The following is an 18,872-nucleotide window of genomic DNA, read 5'->3' as shown; positions in this document are numbered from 1 at the left end:
ATAGCTCTGTCACCATACTCAGTATTGCATTTTAATAAAAAAGACATTGCATGTAGCCTTTACCATACAGAACACATTTATGTGAGGGCTGTGTACAGCACTGACTTTAGTAATTCAGAATTAAGAGTATGCGGACATCATAACTAGGAAACAAAAGAATATGTACTTATAGTAGCTAATCCCTACATTTTAATACAATTTAAGAGTATTTCTTATAAAAAAAAAGAGTATTTTTTAATCTAGATAATACATTGAAAAATAGATGCATTCCAGTAATCAGATAGTAGTTAGACAGTAAGACTTCTAAAGTTTTTAAAACAGGGATCCAGGAAGATATTAAAAATTAAAACACTGTTTCTTCCTGCCAAGGAAAAAAAATAAAAACAACTTTTTAGGCAGGGTTAGATAATGCAATCCAATCCTCTATAAAAGAAAAGATGGAGTTACGACTTTGCCCAGCATGATTAAATCAGCAACCACAAACTAAAAGATTCTTCTTTTAAGTCTTACCACACTACATTTGGTTCTGCTTTGGAAACATGAAAACATGTTAGATCTCCATCTGCAGTTCAGAGCTCATGTTTGCTCAGGGGAAGAGAAAAAAAAAAAAAAAAAAAAGAAGAAAGAAAAAATGAAGGGAAAAAATAAAGAAAGAAACAAAACCAAACCAAAAAGATGAAACCAACCTAAAAACTACAGTCCCCTTTCAAGATCCAGTATTCTGAAGGTCTCTTCAGATCACAAACAAGGCAGCTCCCATCCTTCTACTATCCAACACAATTTAACACAGTCCTGGAGTTTGCCTTTCCTTACAAAGAGAACTGCAGAGGCCAAGAAATAAGTACGTAGCTCTAGCCTTAATCTACAAGCTCTGCCAGCTCTCCAAGCTCCCCTCCACTTTAAATAATCCATAATAAAACAAATCCCAAGACCATAAGCCTTTTGACGTTTTCCAGAAAGTTCATCACTTGCCTATTGGGCGTTTGTTTTTTAAACAACTCTTACAGCTTCAGAACTATTTTGGAAGTACTGAGGCAGGGCTGTAAGTAATTTATTTACTATTAATGGGAAAAATAGAAAATAAAGCATACTTGAAGTATATGTCTCTTGACTTTAAACAAGTGAACTTGAACTTAACTTTCTTAAGCCTACTGTAAACCTACTTCTTTCTACCCGGCTCCTCTCATGTCTCATTAAACATAAAGTCATTGTCTCTGCAATTTGCATGCCACTCTCCAGGCAGGCGCAGTTACAGCAATTACCAGGCCCTGGTTCCCTGACCTGCTTTCACCATCCGGTCTAACCTCCAAAGTCTCAAGGTCTAAAATCAAGCCTGCATTCCTGTGTTCTTTGTCCTGCCAGAGCCTCCCCAGCCAGAAGAGCATATTTCTGCATTCTTGTGTGTGTGCAGATGTCTGTTACTGGGATAATTAAAGGGAATTTGGGTTTTGACTGTCTGTGCCCTTAGGGAAGAGACAGTAACATCTGCTGCAGTGACTACTTATTTCGTTTTTTTCTGAACAAGGGTTTTGAATTGTTTATGTTTCATTGTTCAAACACACAGATTGCATACAAATACAAGAAGGTGTAAGGGGAAAAAAGATTGAACCCCCACCTAGATGAAAGCGGTTTCAGCGCTATGGGCACAACTTTTATATACTCAGAATCACTTTTGAGTTGTACAGAAATTATGTAGTGACAAGGTACCAGCTATGATATACAATTACAGCCCCTTTAAGTTTTCTTTCCCTCATACACAGAAACAGCATGTAACTAGAGCCCTAGATCATTCCAGAAAAAAACCTGACAACAATAAAACCTACTTTGCAAAGTTGCAATAGCCAACTGGAAGAGATCTCATTAACCATACCCTTCCCTCTTGTAAGGAAATAACCCCTTGACTTAGATATTGTGTACCTGATGTTATAATATTTTTAAATTATACAGTATCAGTCATTTAAGGATAGTACTGTGTTTAAGAATTGTAACTGAGTATACTCAACAACAGTTTAAGTTGCTAAGAACTGATTAAAAACTTTCAGTTGCCTGATCTTCCGCGCCGTCTTTTGAACAACAAACCTAAAGAGGCTGACAAGTAAGCCAAGAGTGGAAAACAATATTTCCAAATCCTGGTCTGTTTTAAAGCCAAAGCCCTACCAAGCTTTACTAATTGTTCAGATTAAGAACCATGAAAAAACCACGCTGGCAGACTACCATGAAGAAACAACTGAAAATCAGGGAAAAAGGAGAACTAAAACTGAGTTTAGAGGATCAGTCCTGGAGCTTCCCCCATGGTGCATTTCAATGCAACAGATTCATGTTCATCTACTTGCAGATTGCATTCAACTGTCATTTTTACTCCGTTTTGTCATTCCGTACATCTGTTCTCATTATTTTGTAATGGAATATTCATAAGTATCAGCCTGAATGACATTACCTTGACATAAACTCAAACCCACTGATGTAGAAACACAGTAGGGATTGCAACCTGCCCTCTCATTGTTTAGATTCTCTACTATCTTGGCTGTGGGAAACTGCTGTCTTCCTAGTAATCATTAAACTTTGTTTTTTGAAGCTGTCAGAAGCAGATTTAGCAACCCTGCTCTTCTTGAATTGTGTACCTGGCTGTACAACAGACAGGAGCTCAGGGGCAGTGGAAGCTTAGAGGAGAAAACAAGCATAACAAAGACTTTTCAGAGAGGGGCTGGAGAAGGACAAGGCATATTTCACATGTCATGCTTCTAAGAGCAATCGAGGAGTCACTTCCATTGCATTTCACAGCTAGGATGAGTCTTCTGCATATCAGTAAATAGCTTAACATGCATGAGAAGAAGGAGCTCAAACAGGAAGAAGAGAGATCTGAAGGATCACTGGAAACTACTAAAACAAATTTACTGTAGCAGGCTACACATGATGGAATAGTTAACAGGTTGCACCAGTTCAAGTCAAGATTCTTACATATAAACACAGACATATTTGGGCAAAGGAGGAGGCATCCAGGCCAGAAACATAACATACTTGTATGCACAGTTACAAAAAACCCAGACCTAATAGTTTTAAGATTAAAGGTGACCAGAAGCCTCTCATCATATTAGAAGCATATTCAAGAAGAGATGGGATGAGGGATGATGTTCAGGTAAGAAGGCACACAAAGGTGTACAACATAAAAACACAAACAGTGCAATGCTAATAAAAGGTGCTGAAGCAAAGATCCAGAGAGTTTAAAAAGAACTTTCAAGGAATGTTCCGGATCAATGGCACCATAGTGAGAAAGAAGTAAGACTAAGTTTACACACTTTAAGAGACGTGAAAGTCTGGATGATAGCATATGCATGGAAAGACTAAGTTATGCAAGATTTAGATAGAAGGCATAGAAGGAAAGACCAGAAAAATTATGAGAACACACTGGGGAGAAGACAAAGTGGAGCAGAAACACAACAATTATTATCCCGCACCAAACTTATGTTCCTTCTCTTTCAATATCCTGTTTGTGCAAGCTGCTTGTTCAAGATGTGCCCCCCCCCCAAAAAAAAAAGAAAAAAAAAAGGATATAAGGAGTTTACTGTAGACAGCAGTAGTACTACCAACAAACTATAAATATCTCAAATGCCTCAACCCAATTTCTACAAGTGAGAAATGGTCTATACCTGAAACATATAATTTAAGAGCAGAGAAGGGGGAGAACACAGAAAGTAATTAAAGCAAAAGATCTCAAATTTAAAAAAAAAAAAAAGGAAATAAAAAAAAAGGGTGTGAGAATTCCAAGGAAAAAATCAAAAAACATCAGTGAATGAAGAAGGATGAACCAAGAGAGACTTTCACCCAATTTACACTCTAAATCACTATGCAGATCAGCTGATCCACACTTCAGGGTAGGGACTCATTCATCGAGATAAGCAGAAATGAGCATGTTACTATAATCAAGACTTTTTCTGAGCAGTGAAAACTATACTATGAAGTTCAGTTATGTTTTGATGTGTGGGAAATACTACTTAATGCATGTGCCTTGGTGAAAGATTTACTTTGCCCTGGAGCGGTAAAAAACAGGAACTTCACCCCTCGACCAGCACAGAGCCCATACACTCTTCCCAGTGAAAGCAGGTCCCCTTTCCAGTTACCAGTCCTGGCCTTTGCTCTGTCTGTCTTCCTGAATGTGACACAGAGGGACAGACTGACTGCATAAGACACTTGACATCCTTAGTCATGCCCTCTCTTCAGAGGAGCTTAGCTTTTCACATTTTACACTTATATGCTGGCTTTGGCAATGGGCCACAGAAGTCATTTTGCATAAAATCATGTTGTATGGTTATATAAAACAGTATTTGTTCTCAACAAGGAGTTTTGTAAAGAAATCTGCTCAATTTTTATATAGGTATTGCGGCAAACAGAAGCATAAAGCCAACTGCGTATAGACAGTTATAATAAAACCATGTTATTTTTGTGGAAAATCTCTATGTTGCAATTAGCACAACCTTGTTTCTGGAACTTACCATCTCACAATGACACATTCTCAGTTATGCTGGCATATGAACATACTAAACTTCTTTATTTTCATTGCTTTGGCATAATACAATTTCTTGATTCTACCACTTCTGCCCAAGACAGCTCATAAAATATTTTCAGGTCTGAAGATATTTCATGCCAAAAATATAAAGACTGACAAAACAAGTCATATTGTAACACAAAGGGCATATAAGGTAAAGCCTGACACTAATCTTGGATAGAGCTTGCAGTCAGGACTTCAAAGTTGAACATACTCCCCACCCGCTCCATTCCCCCACCACAAAAACAAAGAGATGCCCCAAGCCAAAAAAGGAAAGTGAAAAGCAAGAAAAAGAAATAGAAAAACCACAACCCCACTAACAACAGAACAGCATTTCTTTTTGTAGAAATTATTTTTGTTCTGAACGGCACTGTCAAACTCCAGGTATTTGTCATTATTTGTCATTATTATTGCTTTAATCAATTTACTGTACAGCTAGTTGTAAAATGGTGAGCTCCTAATTCTCAGAAATGGTAGAGAACTGCCATTTCTTCATCCATAAAGCCTTCAGAACAAAACCTGAAGTAAGCACTGTAAATGGAAAGACAAGCTTATGACAAGTCAAAAGTGTGGTCTCACCTGAATATGACAAATTGCCATGTAACAAGTATGTCTACCATGTTCACCCATGCAAACAAAGTCAGTTGCTATTCAGCATCCCATAGTCTTGTCAATGGCAAATGAGCAGCGTCACAGAAGGGAGGCAGGAAAGAAAGCATGTGAAAAACAAAAATCGCTTTGAAGCAGCACTGACAGCACTTCTCTACTTCCATCCATTCTGTCAAATAAACACAAAGTGTCTTTGGAAGTTTATTTAAGATATGAAGAGCGAAAATTAGCAAATGTTTTTCCTCCACACCTCTACGATCCCTTGAAATCATAAAGCTCCAGGTAAGACCTGAGAGTGGGCCAGGGATTTCCCACATCTCTCAGATGATGCAATAGCCAGCAGAAGGTGACATTCAGTGGCAGGTAGTAAGGGCAGGAGGCGCTACTGAGTGAGTGCACGACAGGCCCTGTAAATGCTGAGCAGAACCTGAAAGGGAAGATCACTGGAATGAGTCCTTCCAGAAACTGGTCACTACCAAGTATGAAAACAGAGTTGCCTAGGATCACAAATCCAGTAATTGCAATTGTCACCATCTTTCACAAACTAGCAGTCTAGGTCACTTCAGGAGAAGTAACTGAGAAGAACTTAATTAAAGCAGATACTTGCAAAACACAGCTATGTTGCTGCTGCTGCTGCTTTGAGAGGCCACGCAGACTGTGTGGGCTCCATAAAGAGCTGGACATGAATGGATTGTACAAGGCAAGTTAAAAAGGGCTGACTCACATCTCCTTAGCCATGCAATGTTAACCAGCCATATATGTGATCTTCTTCTTCAGTCAACATTTATTATCTTTGCAACATTTGCCATGTTGCAAAGCAGTCCCTGAAAAGGGAGAAGAATCGAATTCACATGAACTGGCATGGAGATTTTCATAGAGAATTCAAAACTACAGCAAAGCATAATTTACACTTTGCCAGATGATTTAGAAACAATGGCTATGCTTCATTAATGCCTTTTCCAAGGGGTAGATCAGTAGAATACTCACACTGACAGTTGCCAAGAGAAGGGAAAAAGGGTACCTTACGTCTCATGGAAAAAAAAAAAAAATACTGTCTGGTGGTAAAAAAATAAAATAGAGAAAAATCAAATCAATATTGTGTTTTCCCTTGTCTCTAAATACACCAAAGCTTCTAGAAGATGACAGAACTTCACTGCTTAGGAACTCTATTTCTTGGTTGCTGATCTGTTCCTTTAACATATTCCAGTTTGGATGTTTTACAACCTTTCAGTAAATATGCCCATCTCCATTAAAAATATATCTCTTTTGAAGACAAAGAAAAAAAGAAGTACACACCACACCCCACACACCCCCCCAGATTCTACTTCCATCTGCTGTTTTCTACAGCCAGTGGAATATAGCAGGAGCCTCTTCCTTATTTTGCTCCTTTGTTAACAACCAGGAAATTTAAAATGCTCCAAACTTCCATATTAGGCCAACAGGGAAGAAATCAGCCACTGAAAGGCTCTGGAAAGGCTCATAGGACATGTCTGTGCAGCTTACTTGTCATTGCAGCCACTGCTGATTTTCAATTATTAGAAATGTATTACAATTACTAACATTCAGTGATAGTCTGGCACTTAGCCAGGATGCCAAAAGAACTGTAAATTGATTCTTACTTTAAAATATGATCACTTGTGCCAAAAAGTCCTCTGCTTAGAGAATTCAGTCCCTTCCATATCCTGGTTTTTATGAGAATGCACAACAAAGACACTGGGCAATTCAGGGAAATAGTAAGGGGATAGTACCCTTCAATCTTCAAAGCCATAATTTTTAAAATTAACAGTGAGCAGTTGAAAGTTGCCTTTCCCAGCAGGTGCTTAGTCTCCCGTACAAAAGTAAAGGCAAACCTCATTTGATACAGAAAATACACAACTGGTGAAGGAATTATCTTCCTCCATAAGAAGGGCTGGTTCTTGGCAGGGTGGTGTAAGCAATCTCATAGTCCTATCATCTAGACAAACCAAAGTGGAAATATCTAGCAATCAACTTTTCTTCACTGATGAATCATCCTTAAATAAATAAAAACCCCAAAGAGGATAGGGGGTGGAAAGCAAGTACACCTCAATCTTGCTGTTGAAGCTGGCAGGAGTTCTTTACAGGGTATTTTTGAAAACCAGTGGAAAGAGAAAGTAAAAACAGTAAGAACTAAGCAGCTTAGTAGACAACTACTATTAGTTTAAACAGCAGCTTGCAACAAGATTAGGGAAAAGAGAAGAGAGTACAAACAAAACTAAGTTCATACACCACGTACCATTCTTCATTCAGCCCACATGTTATTTCCTCTTGGCACATGTTAAGTGCATGCACTCCATATACAAACCACATGATAAAATGAGCAGAGGGATGTACTGAGTCTCTATTACTTAGACAAACATCAAGTGAGGGAATTCTGTGGTGGTTAGACAACGAGGTCAAAAAATATATTTCTTAGGATTCCCGAACCAAAGAATCAAAAAATAACTATGCTATTTTTCTTTTCTGGTTAACCTTAAGTAGAAATGAAGGGTTTACGTTCATTTCTCATATGGATCAAGACATCTTATTTTTGAGCATGTTTATTCAACAGATAAGTTCTTTACAGCACAGCATGTATTTAAAGTATCACTAAATACAGTTTCTAAAATTATGCCAACTTATGCTTTTTTGTGGAGACAGCGCAACTCAGAATTCAAATTAGTTTATGGGAGGATGAACGAATGAGATTTGACCCAGAGCAGATGATCCCAGATGTAGCCTCAATGTCAATTAAGTCATGTTCTCAACCACACTTTATTTCTGACAGAAAAGCCTACAAAATTCAACTTTAAGCTGGTAAACTGCAGGACAGTCAATACTTTTATCTTCACACCTGAAATTGGGTTTGGGTCCATTTTTTTTCCAGCTTACCCTCACACACCTCTAAAGCTGTGATGGCCTCTTTAGTTCTACTTCACAGATAGGGTCTGCCTACAGCACAAGTCTTCAGCTGAGTTAGTGACTTTCGACAAGTCTGACAGTTTCAAAGTTCAGCAAACTTTAGGGGGGGGATGACAGGTGGAGGGCGAGAGAACAAGGTGCCAGTGTAACTACTTTTACACTTCTGGGTTGTTTGTTTGGGTTTTTTTAATCTAATAAAATACCAGCTCCACAGAGAGCTACCACCGAGGTTCTGTAAACCAGATGGCTAAGTGCTTTGAAACCTATGGAAATATTTACTCAGCTGGTTTGCTTTGGTTTTTGAGTAAGAATAGTTCCACTTTTATAAACAGTCATTGCTTCTCATAGGCATCTTATTTTTGTAAACACTGTTTGCCTACAATTTACCCCTTCCTGCTCCTACCCAGAGGAAATTTGGTTTTCACAGCCTTTTCCAACTGTTTAGGTTAAACACATCCCTTCTCTATATTAAGAGACTGTTTTCCAAGAAGAAGCTGACCATCAGTAAACCGTAATTGCTTTCAAGAGAGAACATTTCATACCTGCATGCACATGAAAGCATATCTAGATTAATATATATTTTTATATATATGTATATAATTATAAGGCTCTATCTTTAATGGCCAGCTTATTTCAGCCCCTTTTCTTTCTTAATTCTTAAGTTATTTCAAGAATAAATTTGCACATTTTAACATATGGAAACGTATGCAAATACCAATAATCTCACACTATGAGTCTCTGTGTGTCCATTCTGTCATGTGTTCCTTGTTTCCTATGGGAAAACGCCCTATATACCTATTGACATTTTTAGCGTAGCTGGACCAGCAGAGAGTCTTGAAATCAATTCTTAACAGCTATGAAACCTTAAATTTGAATTCTGCAGTAATAACCTATTCTAAAAAGTCATTTTATAACAACTGCGTATCTGGAGGCAGACGTCTCCTCCAAGAGAAGAAACTTAAAAGACAGACTATGCACCACACAAAATGCCGAACTGCATGCTACTGGGCTGATCCTGTCAATCCATCCCATTCTCAGAGGTCTGCTTTTATATAAATCTTATCTCTACGATAGCTCCTACCAGCTTTAGAAATTTAAATTCCAGCTTTCAAGGAAGACACAAAGTAAGTGCCTTATTCTAGTCTAGGGAAGACCTATGACAACAGATGATAGAGCTGAAACATTTTCAGATCTACAGTGGACTTTCTTATTTTAGTTTCTGGGAGAGTGTACTGGTTTAGCAGTAGCAGTCATTTTTTCTCCTTCTTAGTAGCTGGTGCAGCGCTGTGGTTTTGACTTTCGGCCTGGGGATAATACTGATAAAGCCGACGTTTTCAGTTGCTGGTCAGAATGTTTACCCTGACCAAGGACTTTGTGAGTCTCATGCTCTGCCAGGGAGGAGGAGAAGCCAGGAGGAAGCAGGGACAGGACACCTGACCCAAACTAGCCAAAGAGGTATTCCATACCACAGCACGTCATGCCCAGGATGTAGAACTGAGAGTCGCCCGGAAGGCCTGGAACACTGCGGGGTGGGGGTGAGGTACCGGTCGGTGAGCGGTTGTATTCTCTTCCCTTGTTATTTCCTTTATCATTATTATTATTGGTGGTAGCAGTAGTGGTTTGTGTTATACCTTAGTTATTAAACTGTTCTTATCTCAACCCGTGGGAGTTGCATTCTTTTGATTCTCCTCCCCGTCCCTTCAGAAGCGGAGGGAAGAAAGGTGGCGGGGGAAGTAGAATGTGTGGTTCTAATTTATGGCCTGGGCTTAAACCACGACAGAGAGAGAAAAGTGGCCTTACACCTTCCTAACATTAACTATGCAGATAAACAAATTACATTATGATTATTACTGCTATGTTTGAGAAACATAAAATAAAAGATTTTTTTGATCATGTCAAAAATCCTTCAAAAGGGCATGCATCTCCCCTGCTTCTGCAACTTCTCTTTCCTCTTCAACCAGCAAACAAAGTACTTGAATAAAGGTTCTCAATTGCTGGGTGAAATTCTTGCCATTTGGTATCAGGAAATATATCACAGTCTTTCAGCTAAAACTATTGAGCTGGGAAAATCAGTGATAGAAATAGTATATGTCTCTACAAAAGGTAGCCTGACAGGATCATCATCTAAGTGAACAGTTTTTGATGGGCAGTGGGGAAGAAAGTCAGCTCTTTCATCAGATATGTTCCCTTTCCATATTTCACCACAACAACTCCTGGGGACTACTTTTTCTTTTTATGAGTTTTTTGCAGCTGTTGATCCATACACTACACCAGGCTCTCACTCCATTAGTTTTATTTAATAGTTTACACTCCATCTACCATGCTTCTCAAAGGAAGACAAATCAAATAAGTACATTCAATTCTGGCACACCAGAAACTACAAAAAAAGGCTTTAGTCAGTTATAAATAAAACAAAAGAGTTGATATCTCTGTAAAGTTAGTACTGAGTTTACAAGCTTTAAAGTACCCACCACTCAGTAGCACTCAGCCTTGGCTGATGCTCAGCATCCCACATAGCATTTAGCTCTGGTGGATCTAATATTATTATAAGATGACTTTACAGAATGGTATTGCAGCATTCAAATCAAAGGTTTCATAGCTGTTAACTGATTCCAGGACTCAATCTAGCAGCATTAATAATGTCAATATATACAGAGGGCATTTTCCTACGGGCATTCATAAAATCGGTAAATGCTGCAGGAAGAATACAGAAATCGGGAAGAGGGATGATAGAATCCTAACCACTCCTACTGCAGGATTAATTCACAGAGCAGCTCTTCTCCCACACATCTCATTTTTTTTATACTTTGATGCCCCAAGTAGTCCATTCCTAGCACACAGGTTGAAAGACAGACTTCTTAGTCATCTTTTCTTTTGGTCTCATTTTTTCCTTTGGTTTTCCCTTAACCAGCAGTTCTACAACTACAAGTCAGTCACTGTCCACATCAGTTATGTTACCTAGTTATTATATACTATATACTGCATTTCAAACATGTTTCTACATGTACTGTCTAAGATTTACTGATGATTCCCTACAGATTACTGTGGTCAGAACATTTTTACGGGAAGGAAAACTTTTTCAAGACATATCAGTTCATAAATTCTAAGTTATGTCATGGATATGTACTGATTAAGGATATTTTTACCACAAAGGTCAAGAGGGAGCCTGGCATTGAAAATCTTCCTGAATATCATAGTAACAGTCTGACAATAGATGTTTCTATACAATTCTATTTCCCACATATATTTACAGCAAAAAGGAATTGGTTTTGTTCAGTAAACTCTAATTGCAACACTACCTTTGGCTACATTAAAAGATGCAGCTGGAACCAGCTGACAGAGGAGGACTCTGTCCCCAAAAAGCCTTAGTATAATAACTTAGAACTGGAAGGACATCACTAGAAATTAAATATTACAGAGAACATTAATGATCTAAAAGGTAGGATCAGGTTAAATTCAAGCTATTCTTGTACATGTTGCCTGAATCAGACCCATAAACCAACACATTTTTAATTGAATTTCAGCACATGGATGAGTCTCAATTACTTGCTTTTACAGTTGCATATACAGTGATTCCCTTAGTTTGTGAAATTCAGCAGTTAAGTGCCAGAATTTTAACTGTGCTATTTTAATTTATAACATCATGTACATATGTCATGATAAAAATAACATTTTTAACTAAATTATACACACAACACAAATGCTAAGAAAAACCACATATTTCATCAGAATAAATCATACTACTTATCAATAAATGAGAAATAAAGGCCCCTCCTTCATAATAGACTGATTGTTTGCTATTCCCAGGTACAGAGTGTAGTTACGTTAATTCATTCTCCAATATACTGGAGAAAGAGACAGCTGGTACCATTGCTCCTATGAAACCATTAAAATGCCAGAACAAGAATACTTTCTGCAGAAAACACATTATTTTCTCTAACTTTATGGAAAGAATGGAAACAAATCTTTTTTTCAATTAAAATTCAATAAATCCTAATTCATTGGAACAAAAAAATTACACATGTGCTTTCTTAGAAAAACAGAAGAAATGCAATATGTAATGTAATACATCTCAATCCCTACCTCCTCATAGCTACAGACTAGATGGAATTTGTTCTAAGTTGTGACACTAATGGAAAAAACTCTCAATTCAAATAAATTAAAAAATCTGCTAAGTTATTAAATGCCTCAGGTTTTTTTCAGACAACATCCTCCAAGTGTTCGTCACTTGTCTAACTGTTCCTCAGTGGTCCATCACAATAATCAAGACAAGAACCAAATGTATGAAAACTGGCTTGTCAAAGCAAGGAACTCATGGAGTTCCAATGCAAAAAGGCTGTATGTACGAGGTGTAAGCAGGGACAAGGTAACCAAGGAGGAATTTAAAAATACCATATGGGTATGTAAGGACTGTGTCAGGTGAAAGCAAGTTCAGTGAGAGTTAAGACTTGTATGGAATGTCAGGGGCAACAAGAGAAGCTTTTACTGCTACAATATAACGAAAGGTCAAACAGGGAAAACAGAAGCCTGTTGCTGAATTGGGCAGGTGATCTAGGGCCCGCAGACACAGATAAAGCTGGGGCGCTCAATAGAGAGTTTGTTTCAGTCTTCACCAGCAATGTCTCAAAGGTATCTGGTGTTTAGCAAAGCACTTCAAGAACTTCCAGCAGTAGATGCGGCCTGAGTAAAGGATGACTTGCAAGACCTAAACCTATATAAACCCATGGGATCAAACAAGCTGTATCCATGGACACCAAGATAACTGGCCACTTTTCATCTCTGAGAAGTCACAGAGATGAAGGAAGGTCCTCAGAAACTGCAGGAACACAACTGTGGGAACTACAGGCCTGTCAAATTCCTGGGAAAGTTATGAATTTAGTCCTTTTGGAACACACTTTTCTGGACATATGGAAGAGAAGAAGACGAGTGAGAACAATCCAAGGTGAAATTGTTCCTGACCAGCCCAATTGCCTTCTGTAATAAAATGACTATAGTTTTAGTGATGAGGAAAAGCATGGGATGTCATTTATTGCGAGGCTTTCAACATTATCTCACTGCAAGTTAGGGTATTAGAGTCTGTCTCTCCAGGTAGGCAACAAGATGGGTAAAAATGTGGTTGAACAATCAAGCTGGCTGGATTATCAGAGAGATAAATGTTTTATGGACCTTACTCTACCACGAGGCTAGTAACATCTGGAATGTCGCCCAGGCTGATCCTCAGGCCTGTTCTGTTTAATACCTTAATCAATGTACAAGGGGAGGCATCAGAGTGCAGTCTGTAAAGTTTACAGAACATGTTAAATTCAATGAAACACTTCATGAGCTTGAGGACAGAGCTGCTGTCCAGAGAGACCCAGATGGGCCAAGAAGCCGCTTCATGAAATTAAGCGTACACATGCAGCGTCCTGCACCTGGAAAAGAACAATGCCATGCAATAATTCAGGCTGGTTTAATTACAGAGGAAAACGAGTCACCCAAGTTTAAATGACACATACAGCACCAAACTGTGAAGAAACTTTGCAAGCCTAGTTGTATTTAACTTGTATGGAATATAGTCCATAACAGCACTGAAAGAACTTTTTTTCATATACCATTATGCATTAAAAGCAGGGGTTTCCATGAAGAGATTACATAATCCTTAGCCAGTTTCTGGAGAAGTTTGGTTTTGTGCTTTCCCCTTACCTTTATACGCAATAACTGGGTGCTCAGCTCTGTGGCAGTGGGTATCTTCTGTTGGTATTGGCTCCAGTATTCCTAATACACCAAGTCCTGCCAACAGCAGCACAAGGAGGCAGCTTCCTTTCATGGTGGTCATGCTGTCCTCCACAGCAGTCACTTCTTTTAGCTGGCTACTTTTCTTGCACACATGTGGGAAAAACACCTGGAATATACAAAGAAATTTACTCAAGCACAAGAGAAACACCCACCAAAAAAAAAAAAAAAGAACAAAAAACACAAAAAAAAAACACAAAAAACCCACAAAAAGAAGCAACCAACCAAACAAAAAACCCAACAAAAACAAAGCCCAAAAACCCCCAGTTTTTGATGTTTAAAACAAAACAACATTGGTTTTTTGGCTGTGTAGTATTTGACTCCTCAAAAGTATTCTATTAGCTGCTCCTCTAATTAATTCATGAACTTATCAGTTACACAATTTAGGAATATTGATTTCTTTTATCACCCAGCAGGATTAAAAAACATTTATTCTCCCCTCTTCTATTTTAAAGTTTAATTTTATAATGTGTGTGGGAAAAGTAATGTTCTGCAACATTTTTCATGTTATTTAGACATAGCAAATGTATCTAAATTTGTGTTCCACATTCACTTGGCTCCACTGACCCTTGATCTGCTTTCCTCAATGGAAAGAACGTAAGGTAGGAAAGGAATTGCTCCTTCATGTTATTGACTGTTTTGACAGGCTGGAGAGTTGGGTGGGGAGAAACTTGAAGAAATTCAACAAGGGCAAGTGTAGAGTCTTGCATCTGGGCAGGAACAACCCCACATACCAGTACAGGTTGGGGATTGACCTGCTGGAAAGTAGTGAAGGGGAAAGGAACCTGGGGGTCCTGGTGGATAGGAGGATGACCATGAGCCAGCAATGTGCCCTTGTGGCCAAGAAGGCCAATGGCATCCTAGGGTGCATTAGAAAGGGTGTGGTTAGTAGGTCAAGAGAGGTTCTCCTCCCCCTCTACTCTGCCTTGGTGAGGCCGCATCTGGAATATTGTGTCCAGTTCTGGGCCCCTCAGTTCAAGAAGGACAGGGACCTGCTGGAGAGAGTCCAGCGCAGGGCAACTAAGATGATTAAGGGAGTGGAACATCTCCCTTATGAGGAGAGGCTGAGGGAGCTGGATCTCTTTAGCTTGGAGAAGAGGAGACTGAGGGGTGACCTCATCAATGTTTACAAATATGTAAAGGGTGAGTGTCAGGATGATGGAGCTAGGCTTTTCTCAGTGATGTCCAGTGATAGGACAAGGGGTAATGGGTGTAAACTGGAGGATAAGAGGTTCCAGGTGAACATCAGGAAAAACTTCTTTACTGTGAGAGTGACAGAGCACTGGAACAGGTTGCCCTGGGGGGTTGTGGAGTCTCCTACATTGGAGATATTCAAGGCCCAGCTGGACAAGTTCCTGTGTGATGTACTCTAGGTTACTCTGCTCCTGCAGGGGGGTTGGACTAGATGATCTTTTGAGGTCCCTTCCAACCCTTGGGATTCTGTGATTCTGTGACAAAATAGCCTTAGAGCATGTATTTTTTGCCTACCCATGGAGTACGTATAGCATAGCACAGAAAGCAGCAGGACAAGGTTCACCTCAGTGCTCTGATGATGTACTTTTGCTTTACAAAAGGGAGGGGCACTGGTTCTGACATCCTTATCTGTTGACTGAGACTGATGACAAGGCTATGTATTGCAGATTTTAACACTGAAGACCCCTTTCTATTAAAATCCAGACACCAGCCAACAATAGTTTTCCTTCAGTACCAGAATAAAACTGAAGTTTCAACTCCCTGATTTTATGAAATATCCAATAACTACACTTATTTTATAAGTAACAGAATATTCACGGTGTCAATATAATTTTAGACCCAACCCAATTCCTTTAGTTTTATCATAACAAACATTCTAAGCAGTAACAACCTAATGCTGTGATCCAAAAAATCTTCCACCACTAGCAGATTTACTGAGTCCCACTTCCTTGCCTGCTGACAGCACACAGTTATGAGACATCACTGCCTTTCAGAGAAGACTGGTGTTTTGAGACAACTCCATAATGGCAGAAATGTCATTCTGCTAATTAATGGAGCAATTCAGCGAAAAATAATAGCCAATATTGACTTCTAATGCATTTGATCTCACTGAACTGCATTGTGCTGCTTAATTATGTGGAAATTTTCTATTTGTGTAAAATGAACATCCTAAACACATGAAATAAAGGGCTGTTAATTAAAAAATACTGTACAGTAAGACCAAAGAGTTTTAAAAGCTCAGGAAGCAGAATGTTTAGTAAATGTTGCTCCCTAACATTACTGTAGCACCAGCCATCATAAGATGAACTGCTCTTCTCTTACCACTTTATTTTGCTTTCTTTAGAAGCCTTCCAGCTAAGACCTGGACACATCTAACCCTTAATTTCAACTAAAATAAATAGATCAAAGACATAATATATCTTAATACATCTGAGCAGTACATCAATTTGATAGTCAATTTTATCTTCCCTGATATGTTTAAGTAAAAAAAAGAGGGGGGGGAAGGAAGCCTCTAGGCAGTTAAATTCATATTCCTACCTTCCTAAGTAGTGCATCTTATGATGTCATGTACCAACATGAATCTGTCCCACAAATTGTTTGTAGTTCACAGCAGACAGTATTTGCTCATAGAAATTCTGTGCACTCACTTATATAGGGGTATAATGCTTCTGTTCCAATGTTTTGATTGTTCATTTTCTGCAAGGGTGAGATTTTGAGTATTATGCGCTATTATTATCGAAATTCAACCAGTTTATGTGGGTTATATCATAGCTAATTGTCGTGGTTTAAGCCCAGACCGTAAATCAGAACCACGAAGTCCACTTCCACTTCCCCCCCACCTTTCTTCCCTCCGCTTCTGGAGGGACGGGGAGGAGAATCAAAAGAATGCAACTCCCACGGGTTGAGATAAGAACAGTTTAATAACTAAGGTATAACACAAATCACTACTGCTACCACCAATAATAATAATGATAAAGGAAATAACAAGGGAAGAGAATACAACCGCACACTGACCGGTACCTCGCCCCCACCCCGCAGTGATCCAGCCCTTCCAGGCACTCTCCGTTCTACCTCCTGGGCATGACGTGCTGTGGTATGGAATACCTCTTTGGCTAGTTTGGGTCAGGTGTCCTGTCCCTGCTTCCTCCTGGCTTCCCCTCCTCCCTGGCAGAGCATGAGACTCACAAAGTCCTTGGTCAGGGTAAACATTCTGACCAGCAACTGAAAACATCGGCTTTATCAGTATTATTCCCAGGCCGAAAGTCAAAACCACAGCACTGCACCAGCTACTAAGAAGGAGAAAAACTGACTGCTGCTGCTGAACCCAGGACACTAATTTATATTACTGACTTACAGATCATACAAGTACAATACTAACAGCTAGTTCTAATTCAGGTTTCTGTAAGATTATGAACGTGCATCTAGCAAAATCAAGGACAGATACTGCATCACAGACTCAAAAAAAGCTGTTTTTCTTACACAGAGTACAGCAGAAGATATTCTAACACTTAGGAATATGGTACTTCCCCTTTAAAGAAGTAAAAACTTTATTTCTTTTTATTTGTAAAGTCTCAGAAATACCCCTAAATGTGTGAATATAATGGATATAAATTAAACAAGAATAAAATGAAACATTTGTAGTGAAAGCTCAGCCTTCTCTGTCTCCCTGGCTGTAAATGAAGACCCATGATCTTCATGTAACCAGGCTTCTATACCCCAGCCAAGTTTCAAAAAACAGCTCTAACAGCAAAAACAAAAAGAGAATCCTGCTTCTCCAGAGACAGAGGACAGACCAGTACTCTTCATACAGATACTATATCTGTATGTATTTATGGACCCCATGGTTTCCATTATAAAAAGGTTACTGACTTTCATGGGACTAATCCTGATATTAATACGGACTAAGATGTAAATGTTGACAGGTCTCATGTCTTGTATCCTGCAGGTATTGTGATGATTTCATCTACCCTCTCTGTGCAGAACTCAGAAGCAAAGATTCCTTCACAACAATACCTTCCCTCAGCCTCTAAATCCAAACAGCATCCTTTGGAAAGAAAGACCATTTATATGCTATAGTTAGTCTCTGACATAGTTGCTTACATCTATAGTCATGCTGTGGGAGAATTTGGGGTCAAAGAATATTTTTCCTACCTAGCTGAACCCCTTCTCTCACTGCATGCATCTCACAGGGCAAAAATGGAGGCAAGAAACACTCCTTTCTCTCAATCAGAATATCCAAAGACAAGGTTAGACTTTGAAGAAGAGGCAAAAGAGGATGTGAATGCACTCCTGACAATATATCTTAGAGATAACAGAGTCTTGGGTGACATGGTCTAGGGTGAGGCATTGTGAGGCATCCCTGCCCATGGCCAGGGGGTTGGAACTATATAATCTTCAGGTCCTTTCCAATCCTAAGTATTCTATGATTCTATAAGAGTTTAAGTTTCTCTCTACTTTGACCTCTAACTGTTTAAACTAATAAAATGGCACAATACATTTAAGTGTATTAATTATTTTAGATGTATTAATTTAAATGTATTAAATACATTGTGGGGAACTGCAAGCAGAAACTTACTTGCAGCTACTCAGAGGAGAGTCTTCAGAGACCCTAATCGGACAAAAGAACAGTAAATCAAGGTAGCAGGTAGAAACCTCATCACAAGTTCTCACATGAGAAAAGGGCAAGCCTTAAGTAAGCTGATCAACTGGAAGAAACAGGAATTCACTATCCACTTCATTACACTACAGCATGCACAGAAGGAGAAAGAAAAAGTCTGGAACTGCACTTAATACACTGCTAGAGTAAAAGTAAAAATGAAAACTCCAACAAAAAAAAAAACAAAACCCAAAGACTTTAAACACGTACCCACTGCAAAAGACACCTTAGAAAAGCTTTCAAAACCAAATCCTTTCCCATGGAATTTGCAGGGGTTCATTTTTCCCTACTGCACACCGTCCAGTGAGGACTGCTGCACAAGTTCCATCTTTGCCTGAGACACTTTCTGCAAGAGTAAGCCCATGGAGGCAGCACCTTGATTTTGTACCCATGCATTTC

At 39.0% G+C, this 18,872-nt stretch overlaps 1 protein-coding gene across 1 annotated transcript in view; it reads right to left on the bottom strand.

Moving 5' to 3' along the window:
* SEMA5A (semaphorin 5A) overlaps window positions 1-18,872 on the bottom strand; it is a gene marked incomplete at its 5' end in the record, with an annotated part of 330,167 nt that overhangs the window by 214,593 nt on the left and 96,702 nt on the right. Inside the window, 1 exon segment of the mRNA XM_080639305.1 lies at window positions 13,754-13,952. Coding sequence (XP_080495431.1) covers window positions 13,754-13,952 — 199 coding nt within the window.

Source organism: Psittacula echo (assembly GCF_963264785.1).
Source record: "Psittacula echo genome assembly, chromosome: 2".
In the NCBI taxonomy this organism is placed as follows: domain Eukaryota; kingdom Metazoa; phylum Chordata; class Aves; order Psittaciformes; family Psittacidae; genus Psittacula; species Psittacula echo.
The sequence above is the reverse complement of the archived record's forward strand: the minus strand, read 5'-3'. Positions and strand labels throughout refer to the sequence as shown.